We start from the raw sequence: 10,638 nt of genomic DNA, 5'->3' as shown, positions 1-10,638 counted from the left end.
GGTTTCCCACACGATGAAAATAATAAGCTAAAGATCAATACCAAATAAATTTCATCAACCAGCTATTCAAAATCACCACATCCGCAAGCTTAATCTTATTGAAAAAAAAAAATGCCAACCGGATTACATATTGAAACATTTGTTTTACAAATTACTTTTATGTCTCTTAAGTCACCAACAAAACTATCAAGGACTTCAATCCTTAATCCAGTACATGTAATGATATTGATTTGATAAAAGAAAAAAAAATTGTAATGAACCATCAGTTACCTCAATGATGGCTTCTGTAATTCAAAACTCAAAGAAAACACCACAAATCTCTTAGCTATCGGCACCAGCTTTAGAGCTCCGAAACTCCTTTTTCAATACAGCAACTCTCTTCATACAAGCAGCCTTTGATCTGCCAGGCACAGCAGCCGCAATCTTCTCCCACCTCATTGGAGCTTCCTTAGGAAAGGCTTTCAATGCATTAAGCAATGCTATATCCTCTCCAGCACTCCAACCATTTTCTTTATCATCTTTCCTACTTTCTTCACCATTCTCCATCACCAACCCTTCATTTTTGTCTTGCATTCTCACATCTAATGCCTTCCGATTCTTCAGGAATTGCTCATACGAATCACTATCATCAATCTTTTTCTCTCCCAATTCTTTCGCTTTCTTTATCACGCTCTCCACTCTATGCCTCCCATTAAAAGCCTCAGCAATCACTTCCCATCGCTTCGGCTTCCCAACCGGGTTCTTCACCATCTGTTTCTTCAAAATCTCAATATCCTCTTCAGTCCAGTCCTTCTCTTCCTCATTTCTACCAACCCCGTTCCCCTTGTGTTCCAAAATTTGACTTTTCTTTTCTTTTGGCACAAACCCACTTGATCCATTTGCGTTTTCAATAGCCGGAACATGACTAGCATGAAAATCCGGAGACTTATTGATTGAAGATCGGTTTTTATTTGGTCTCTTCTTTATTTCAGGTTCGATCTGCTGATCTTGAACAGGGTTCTCAAGGATTGGACCGTAACCGACGCGAGTGTGACCACCAGTGATCTGCGGGGGGGCAAAAGGGCCAACAAGGAGGGAGAGAATTAGCCATAAGATGAGGGATTTAAAGGGCTCGCTTTGGAGGAAGAAGAAGGAGATAAAGAAGAGAAGGAAAGAGATAGAAATGGAAATAAAGAGAAAGGTTTTAGAGGGTTTATTGAAGCTGGTGTTATCATCATTGTCGGGAGATGATGAAGGTTGAGGACGTGATTGGAAGAGGAATCGAGGCCTGGCGTCTTCATCCAAGAACTCCATATTTAATCCCCTCCGTTATTCAGAGTTGACACCGCAATGCCAGATGCGTATTCAGTATTCACAACTACTACTCTATATATATTTACTTTTTGGGTAAATTTAATTGTAAATTGAGGCAAGTTTTAAATTCTGTAAATTAAAAGGTAAAGTAGAAATTAAAATTACTCCTAAGCTTACTTGTTTAATTTAAAAGGGTATTATCAATATTTTTCCAAATCTAATTTAAATAAAAAGTCCCACAGATTCTATTACTTTACCATTTTGATTTAATTTTTTTAAATCCTTAAATAATTTAATAATACTGTAGTTGTTTTTGAAAATTATTATTTTCATTTAATAAATTTATTATATTACATGCTGTTAATTAATTCCCCTCTATAAAATTTATAAAATAAAAAGTTAAAAACTGTTCCTAATATTTTAAAAAAAATCAAATATCGTTCGATTTGTGCGACTTCCAAGCACAAATATCCCACAGCCGCTGCTCTCCTCCAAGCCACGCCGTCGCCATTCGCTTCGCAAACCATCACAAGTGGTCCCACAGTCCCGCTCTGAAGCCGCCAACTGTTGAAGACTTGAAACCCTCGAAATTTTCTGCCGTTTTTTTATTTTGTACTTCTACTTTCTTATGTTGACGTAATAATACATTGTATAATTTGGAGAAAATTTAATTTGAAGTTTAAACCACTTCATAAATTGATGCTTGCTCTGATTCCCTTTGGTTTTTAGGTTAAAGTGGTGGACAGAACTGCTTGTGTTACGGCAAATGCAGAAACTGTGGTTGTGAGCCCCCCTGGCGTTCAAGAAGCTATTAATGCTGAAATTGGTAATGACATATCATTCAGACTTCGGATCTTAATTGTTCAGTAATGTTTGCTCATTCATGAATATATACATGTAATGGGAACTTTTTAAGTAAAAGAATGTAAAGTTTCCCCAATCTTTCAAGGGATTGTGCAAAGTGTAACAGTGAGGATTTTATATATGATGCAGCAAAATATCATCAAGGCCGATCTTTCATACGACCTTCAGGTACAGAGGATGTCATACGTGTATATGCAGAGGCATCCACACAAGAAGCAGCAGACAGCCTTGCTAACTCTGTAGCTGCAATTGTGGACCGATTTCTTGGTTTCAGCAGCTCCCAATAATTGCTTCTGACCTTTTTCTTTAACTGGACATGACCAGTCTGAGCTCCAGATTGCACATCTCTGATCATTGCGGTTGCGGATGCGCCTAATGATTTAGATGTATGATGTGGTATTTTACAAATATTGTATTTTGCAAAGCCAAAATGGAATATGATTTGAGACACATACGAATGCGGATGGTGAAACACATAATAATTGAGAATGGAAAAAGCTTCATTGTATTTTAATGGCATGGGCCGACTTCGCAATTATTCGCTGTTATATTTGGTTAGAACCGTTTTTATAGAGTGCGGAAAAGGTTTGTGTATCCATGGAGTTTCCTCGTGGCTTCGGTAGAAACAGCTTCATTAAATCGGGATTTTGAAGTAAACATGAGCTTCTGCAGTTCTAAACCCATGGCTAAGAGAAAAGGCCTTCCGTATTTCAGGGGTTAATTTGGTGAAAATAAGAGTTTAGTTTAACCCCAGTGTAACAGTAGTCGATTGGCGGTATTTGTCTTATAGACTAGAAAATTTCGAGTTAGAAATCTCACATTCAATGTGGATGCCCACTTCAATGCATTCCGACCCATTAAACAATGTTCTGTCACAGTTGATGAACAATGAAATCATAACAGTTAACAGCTCAAAGCATAACAGACAACTAGAATTGAACACTATTGGCTTAGCCATGATAATTACCTTACAAGCTGTAACTCATGATGCAAAAGCTTATATAACCACAAGTAGCTTGATGCTCATTTTAAGATATAACTTCAGAAAGTTGTTTGCGGTCAATAGAGTTATTGGGTTTTCATAGAAAACCATGTAGTTAATCAAATACCCTTTTATTAGCTTGCTATTTTATAATCACATGGGGATGCTCAATTTATGCAATACTCAACAAATTCATAAATATCTGCTACTACGAATTACCACAATTTTCGCATAGGCATGTACGAAGAGCCAGATAGAGAACTAAATCAAAACCATAAGGTGTCATTTCTGGTGAATCATGAGACAACATAGATGCTACACTATTTCTTTGCTAAAGGTTAATCAGCTCATAAAGAGAAATTTTCAGTGCCCAAGCTCTTAAGCATAAACCATTAGGAGAAGGCTAAACATCTAAAACTTTAGCCAAAAAAAATTAACAGCTCAGTGCATAGAACTACATGAAACAAAACTAACACTTCTCAAGAGAAGATGACAAAAATTGATCGAGCAAGCAAGTATAGAAGCTTTTCAACTAATAATTAAGATTAAAATCTGCAAATAATCCGATTGAACTTCCAATGATTAATTTTGCCATCACAGCTGCAGTAAATCAAAGCCAGCAGATTGTTTTAATAGGTCCTATTTGCAATACTTGCCAGAGGCATCTCTGTTATTCCACAACCCACCATATACCCCAATGCATATTTATGTAAATTGAATCCATCCCTTTGTTTGGCTGTCTGCTTGTCACTATCACATTTCAAATTTCATTGGTAAAGCCAATATTTCCATTGCAAAAGATCAAACCTTCCAGAAAATCTTTCTCCTCTATTTACATCTAGCACTATCCTTTCCATGTCTCAGCACTATTATGTAAGCACGGTACGAAAATTGCCGCAACAACAAATAACATTCTTAATGTCGAACAAATAAAAGACAATCAAAATGAATCCCACAAAAGCAAAGAAGTTTTCATGGTTTCCCACACGATGAAAATAATAAGCTAAAGATCAATACCAAATAAATTTCATCAACCAGCTATTCAAAATCACCACATCCGCAAGCTTAATCTTATTGAAAAAAAAAAATGCCAACCGGATTACATATTGAAACATTTGTTTTACAAATTACTTTTATGTCTCTTAAGTCACCAACAAAACTATCAAGGACTTCAATCCTTAATCCAGTACATGTAATGATATTGATTTGATAAAAGAAAAAAAAATTGTAATGAACCATCAGTTACCTCAATGATGGCTTCTGTAATTCAAAACTCAAAGAAAACACCACAAATCTCTTAGCTATCGGCACCAGCTTTAGAGCTCCGAAACTCCTTTTTCAATACAGCAACTCTCTTCATACAAGCAGCCTTTGATCTGCCAGGCACAGCAGCCGCAATCTTCTCCCACCTCATTGGAGCTTCCTTAGGAAAGGCTTTCAATGCATTAAGCAATGCTATATCCTCTCCAGCACTCCAACCATTTTCTTTATCATCTTTCCTACTTTCTTCACCATTCTCCATCACCAACCCTTCATTTTTGTCTTGCATTCTCACATCTAATGCCTTCCGATTCTTCAGGAATTGCTCATACGAATCACTATCATCAATCTTTTTCTCTCCCAATTCTTTCGCTTTCTTTATCACGCTCTCCACTCTATGCCTCCCATTAAAAGCCTCAGCAATCACTTCCCATCGCTTCGGCTTCCCAACCGGGTTCTTCACCATCTGTTTCTTCAAAATCTCAATATCCTCTTCAGTCCAGTCCTTCTCTTCCTCATTTCTACCAACCCCGTTCCCCTTGTGTTCCAAAATTTGACTTTTCTTTTCTTTTGGCACAAACCCACTTGATCCATTTGCGTTTTCAATAGCCGGAACATGACTAGCATGAAAATCCGGAGACTTATTGATTGAAGATCGGTTTTTATTTGGTCTCTTCTTTATTTCAGGTTCGATCTGCTGATCTTGAACAGGGTTCTCAAGGATTGGACCGTAACCGACGCGAGTGTGACCACCAGTGATCTGCGGGGGGGCAAAAGGGCCAACAAGGAGGGAGAGAATTAGCCATAAGATGAGGGATTTAAAGGGCTCGCTTTGGAGGAAGAAGAAGGAGATAAAGAAGAGAAGGAAAGAGATAGAAATGGAAATAAAGAGAAAGGTTTTAGAGGGTTTATTGAAGCTGGTGTTATCATCATTGTCGGGAGATGATGAAGGTTGAGGACGTGATTGGAAGAGGAATCGAGGCCTGGCGTCTTCATCCAAGAACTCCATATTTAATCCCCTCCGTTATTCAGAGTTGACACCGCAATGCCAGATGCGTATTCAGTATTCACAACTACTACTCTATATATATTTACTTTTTGGGTAAATTTAATTGTAAATTGAGGCAAGTTTTAAATTCTGTAAATTAAAAGGTAAAGTAGAAATTAAAATTACTCCTAAGCTTACTTGTTTAATTTAAAAGGGTATTATCAATATTTTTCCAAATCTAATTTAAATAAAAAGTCCCACAGATTCTATTACTTTACCATTTTGATTTAATTTTTTTAAATCCTTAAATAATTTAATAATACTGTAGTTGTTTTTGAAAATTATTATTTTCATTTAATAAATTTATTATATTACATGCTGTTAATTAATTCCCCTCTATAAAATTTATAAAATAAAAAGTTAAAAACTGTTCCTAATATTTTAAAAAAAATCAAATATCGTTCGATTTGTGCGACTTCCAAGCACAAATATCCCACAGCCGCTGCTCTCCTCCAAGCCACGCCGTCGCCATTCGCTTCGCAAACCATCACAAGTGGTCCCACAGTCCCGCTCTGAAGCCGCCAACTGTTGAAGACTTGAAACCCTCGAAATTTTCTGCCGTTTAACTACGCTGCCGACTCAACCGACAAGCCTAGGTTTTTTCTTTTTTCTTTTTCATTTCTTTAATTAAAATACATTTATTCATTTGAATTTTTTTATAGGAATACTAGCGTATTCGTTTGATAATTTTGAACAAATCTTTTTAAGCCACAATAGTCAAGAAATTTATGCTGATTGAATGTGAAACTGTTAGGAAACTGTTGTAAAAGAGTTTTATCTATCTAGGCTCAAGGCTATCAGTTGAAGAATGGCAGCTTCGGGACCAAAGTCGCTGAAAGAATATCTTAAAAAATATGAAAGTACGACTAATGAAGAAGAGAAGAAAAAGAAGAAAAAGAAGAAGAAACCAGATTCAAATCGCGGTACAGGAGTTCTGGTGGTCGATGAAGATCCTGTTTGGCAAAAACCCGTAATTCTTGAAGAAGAGGACAATGATTCAGCTGGTAAAAGAAATAATACTCTTTCTGTTACTAAATGAATATCTATATTGTCGAATTAGGAGTTTGTTGTGTTAACTTTCTTCTTCTCATTTGATAGATGAAGAGAAGCCCCTAGTTGATGAAGATGTTGAAGTCAGGCGAATGAAACGGCTGGAACAACTTAGGTTGAGAAGGCCCTACAATGCTATAGCTGAGGATGGAAGTGGTTGGGTTTCACTTGGTCCTGGACGCTCAGATTTTAACCAACCAAATTCTGATATGTCCCCACCTCGTAAAAGGAGGGCTCAAAATGATACCCCTTCACCAGAACCTGAAACAAAGCCACCAGGTTCTGTCAGAGAAAGTGCTGATTTATCTCCTCCACGATTACGGAGGAATCGCCAGGATACTCCATCTCCTTCCAATTCTAATTTGTCTCCACCACGTAGGCATAGGGCTCAAAATGATGTACCTTCACCTGCAATAGAGGATAATGATTTGTCACCTCCAAGGCAGAGACAGATACGGAGACGATATCAAGTGCCATCTCCTGAACCTGACCGAAAACCTGGACAGTCCACTGGGCTGGATTCTGACCTATCACCACCTTGGAAACGTAGAGCTAGGAATGACTCACCCTCACCAGAACTTGAACTTAAACCTGCCAGAGAAGATACTGACTTGTCACCTCCTCGACAGCGTGGGAAACGTCATCACACTCCATCACCTGGACCTGACATTTCTGTTTCGCGGCGAGCTAATCAGGTTTCATCTAATCGAGATGATATGCGTGTCTCTGAATTGGATCTTTCACCGCCAAGGAAAAATAAGAAGGATGCTGGTAAACATGGATTGGCTTTTCTTTCTCTTGAAATTTTACATAGACATTCAACTGAAAGAGATACATACTGTGCTTCTTTTGTTGCAGACCTTTCCCCACCCAGGAGGACTCGGAAAGAAGAATTGTCTGTTTCAGCTCCCTCGAAAGCGCTGCCAAGAACTGGATTAATTAGTGGCAATGATATCCGGGAAGAAATTTCTAAAACTAAGAATGAGGATTTGTTGAGGTAAATTTTTCTTGTTTGGCATAAATAGTGCTCTTTTGAGATTCTTCCATTTTGTGCTATAACATTGCTTGTTAATGAAATGGACTTTTTTTCACCATATTCATGGGACAAGGTTTCATATGCTCATGTAGAGTGGAATATTTTAATTCTTTCTCTCAGATAACTGGTCTTCAAAATTTTCACTTGGAAATAGGATACCTTTCTAATTTTAGTAGTATATCTAAGTTGTTTGTGTGACTTAATAAATTCTACTTATGGATTTTGTAGGTTTCAAGGGATGGATCCTTCTATAACTGGACGAGGTGCCGAAGCTGTATATCGTGATAAGATGAAAGGTTAGAAGAAGAGTGAATTTTTTAAGTTGGTTGTTCTTACATGCTTTTTCATATTTCTGACTCATCAATTTTGCAGGGGAACGTGTATCGAAGGATGATTACTTAAAATCAAAACAAAAAGGACAAGAAAAACCCAAGGTATTCCTTTGAAAATTTAACTTTTAAAAAAATTATGCCTTTAGCATNGGAAATAGGATACCTTTCTAATTTTAGTAGTATATCTAAGTTGTTTGTGTGACTTAATAAATTCTACTTATGGATTTTGTAGGTTTCAAGGGATGGATCCTTCTATAACTGGACGAGGTGCCGAAGCTGTATATCGTGATAAGATGAAAGGTTAGAAGAAGAGTGAATTTTTTAAGTTGGTTGTTCTTACATGCTTTTTCATATTTCTGACTCATCAATTTTGCAGGGGAACGTGTATCGAAGGATGATTACTTAAAATCAAAACAAAAAGGACAAGAAAAACCCAAGGTATTCCTTTGAAAATTTAACTTTTAAAAAAATTATGCCTTTAGCATTCTATGGTTTCATAAATCAGTTGAGCTTTCTGATCACTAGTTGGAGTTGATTTCTTTTACATTTATTTCTGTTGAAGCTGTTTTTTGAACCTTTAGAAGGATATTTATTTTACCAAGTGAAACTTTTAAATTTGTTAAATCGCAAGAATGCAGAAGATTAGGATATCAAGCCTCCTAGATTAAACAAATATGTTAGGTGGCCTATGTTGCGCATCCATAATTGTTATGTAATTTTATTTGTTGAGGCTTAGAGTTGATTGGGATTTTTTATTATTATTTTAAATCAGGAGATTAAATTAGAATGGGGGAAAGGCTTGGCTCAAAAGCGGGAAGCTGAAGCTAGAGTGCAGGAATTAGAACTTGAAAAGGAAAAACCGTTTGCGCGAAACAGGTAAAAAAATAGTGATATTTAACAATGGTTCAAATGTCACATTTTATTGCTTTCAGATCATGTTGGCCATTTGCTTAACAAAGAAAGCTTCTTGTAGTCATATGTGGTGAAGAGTATTCTGCAGTTGGGTGTTTTTCTCAATTCTGACCTTTAAGCATGAACTGTTTCTTTTCCTGTTCAATACTTTGTTTTAATTTCCAAGTTTTATCTTCTACTTGCAGAGATGACCCAGAGCTCGACAAAATGATGAAGGATAGACTAAGATGGGGTGACCCTATGGCTCATTTGGTCAAGGTATTTTTTAGTCATTTTTGTTTGTTTCAATCACAATTTTACTGGAAAAAGGTGTCAGATGCAGGGATCATTGTACAACATTTAAAAAAATTAATTAAAACACCATTCATGTATGGCAGCACTAATAAACATGGAGCATATTTTGGTGTCATCATTAACACTAAAGACCTTTTAGTACTCTCCAATTCTTCATTGGCTTAGTTGGGATTATGTTTTGCTATATTTTCTGTTAGTACTGATTTTGACATATTTCTTTTCACCTTGTTGCAGAAAAAGTATTCTGACCCAGTTCTTCTGGACCTCGGGGAGAATGAGAAGATGAAGGAATCAGGATTTATAATTCCTCAGGACATTCCTAGTCACAGCTGGATAAAAAGAGGACTAGATGCAGCACCAAATCGGTATGGTATAAGACCAGGAAGGCATTGGGATGGGGTCGATCGTAGTACTGGTTGGTTAACTTCCATTTCAATCCTGTCAATTATTTCATGTTCTATTTATTTATTTATTGTTTTGAAGAGTCTGCCATGATTCTGCCTGTGGATGTCCTGTGTACCAAGATGTGGTGAGCTCAATCATTTGGGCAACTTCCATTTGAGATCACTCACCAACAATCTTTGGCCACAGGAGGGTTTTGTTTGTGGAACCATAAGCTGTGAAAATCAGAACTTCTGCCCTTTTAAGGGAAAAGAAAAAGTCTGTCTTGAAATTTGACTTGCTTTTGCTATATTGCATATTGTAGGATATGAACAGCAATTGTTCAAAAGGACGAATGAGAAACGCGCTACAGAGAGAGAAGCTTACCTGTGGTCGGTATCAGATATGTAACTTGAAGTTTGCCATCTTGGTAGATATGAGATACCCAATTACTTTGTCTCCAAGCGGGACCTGGAAATATGTAACAGTGGAAAATGGTGCTTGTTTGAGCTTCATGCTCAATATCAGCTGCATGTATTGTTGGTGTAAGTAATGTAAGCATGAGGTTTCATTGTATACCGTAAACTGGATTGACTGGGATCTCTTAAGTTTGGGCCATGTACTCATGAAAATATTTGTGCTTTGTTTCATTGCAGGGCCATCTCAGACTGCAACAGTTTTTCAAGTATAAGAAATGAGACAATTTAATCCTTTCCATTTAGCAGTTTTATTCTTGGACATACAAGCATAAAGTAATTTGTAGCTTGATAGATGGATTTTTGACTCATGAGACCAAAGAGGCTCTGTTCTGAGTGTGAAGCTGATGCTTTGAAGTGATTATCTTCCATTAAGCTAGTCAAAATGGGTAGTAATCTTAAAGAAGATTTTAATTACTGAAGTATGTGACACGCAGATATTTTACATAACCATTAATTCTTCTTTTGATGTGATCTTTTATAAACATTATTTATGTTTGCTATTTGAAAAGAATTATAATCAAATTGATTTTCAATTGGTGCAAGTGTTGGAGATCCCATAACATTATCATTCCAAATTGTTGGTTCCGTCTTAGTGTTACCATTCTTTTGTAGTTATTGACATAGAATCATAAGATAATTCAGGTTTTGAGGATAGTCAAAATAGGTGTAAATTGGATTAACATTTTAGTAAAAAAAAAAAAAAAATG

General features: G+C 36.6%; 3 protein-coding genes and 1 long non-coding RNA gene across 6 annotated transcripts; 2 read left to right on the top strand and 2 right to left on the bottom strand.

The window, feature by feature from the left end:
* Positions 1–28: 28 nt before the first annotated feature.
* LOC116138387 (transcription factor MAMYB-like) lies at positions 29–1,328 on the bottom strand. Its single transcript, XM_031424094.1, has one exon. The coding sequence runs from the start codon at positions 1,291–1,293 to the stop codon at positions 322–324; it is 972 nt and encodes a 323-aa protein (XP_031279954.1). The 5' UTR covers positions 1,294–1,328; the 3' UTR covers positions 29–321.
* Positions 1,329–1,938: 610 nt separating this feature from the next.
* LOC116138423 lies at positions 1,939–2,607 on the top strand. The gene is made up of 2 exons (XR_004129287.1): positions 1,939–2,119; positions 2,287–2,607. It is a non-coding gene; the product is annotated as an uncharacterized LOC116138423 (long non-coding RNA).
* Positions 2,608–4,143: 1,536 nt separating this feature from the next.
* Positions 4,144–5,443, bottom strand: LOC116138346 (transcription factor MAMYB-like). The gene has a single exon (XM_031424062.1). The coding sequence runs from the start codon at positions 5,406–5,408 to the stop codon at positions 4,437–4,439; it is 972 nt and encodes a 323-aa protein (XP_031279922.1). The 5' UTR covers positions 5,409–5,443; the 3' UTR covers positions 4,144–4,436.
* Positions 5,444–6,018: 575 nt separating this feature from the next.
* On the top strand, positions 6,019–10,427 carry LOC116138345 (BUD13 homolog). Of its 3 annotated transcripts, none has more exons than XR_004129280.1 (11): positions 6,019–6,043; positions 6,234–6,451; positions 6,546–7,268; positions 7,356–7,494; positions 7,762–7,829; positions 7,906–7,967; positions 8,638–8,741; positions 8,963–9,035; positions 9,306–9,486; positions 9,778–9,997; positions 10,109–10,427. XR_004129280.1 is itself a non-coding variant. In XM_031424061.1 (10 exons), the coding sequence occupies exons 2-10, from the start codon at positions 6,256–6,258 to the stop codon at positions 9,861–9,863; spliced, it is 1,632 nt and encodes a 543-aa protein (XP_031279921.1). In that variant the 5' UTR covers positions 6,019–6,043; positions 6,234–6,255; the 3' UTR covers positions 9,864–10,102. The 3 variants fall into 3 exon arrangements, 1 of the variants encoding a protein (XP_031279921.1); XR_004129281.1 differs by having other exon boundaries at positions 9,778–10,006; XM_031424061.1 differs by lacking the exon at positions 10,109–10,427 and having other exon boundaries at positions 9,778–10,102.
* Positions 10,428–10,638: the final 211 nt, after the last annotated feature.

The sequence above is a fragment of the Pistacia vera genome, unplaced genomic scaffold (genome assembly GCF_008641045.1).
Source record: "Pistacia vera cultivar Batoury unplaced genomic scaffold, PisVer_v2 Contig340, whole genome shotgun sequence".
In the NCBI taxonomy this organism is placed as follows: Eukaryota; Viridiplantae; Streptophyta; class Magnoliopsida; order Sapindales; family Anacardiaceae; genus Pistacia; species Pistacia vera.
This window is presented reverse-complemented; position numbering and strand designations above follow the sequence as displayed.

Coding starts and splice junctions, on each gene's coding strand:
- LOC116138345 (XM_031424061.1), top strand. CDS start 6,256: ATGGCAGCTTCGGGACCAAAGTCGCTGAAAGAATATCTTAAAAAATAT. Junction 9,036..9,305: donor CTATGGCTCATTTGGTCAAG/GTATTTTTTAGT, acceptor ACCTTGTTGCAG/AAAAAGTATTCTGACCCAGT. Junction 9,487..9,777: donor TGGGGTCGATCGTAGTACTG/GTTGGTTAACTT, acceptor TGCATATTGTAG/GATATGAACAGCAATTGTTC.
- LOC116138387 (XM_031424094.1), bottom strand. CDS start 1,293: ATGGAGTTCTTGGATGAAGACGCCAGGCCTCGATTCCTCTTCCAATCA.
- LOC116138346 (XM_031424062.1), bottom strand. CDS start 5,408: ATGGAGTTCTTGGATGAAGACGCCAGGCCTCGATTCCTCTTCCAATCA.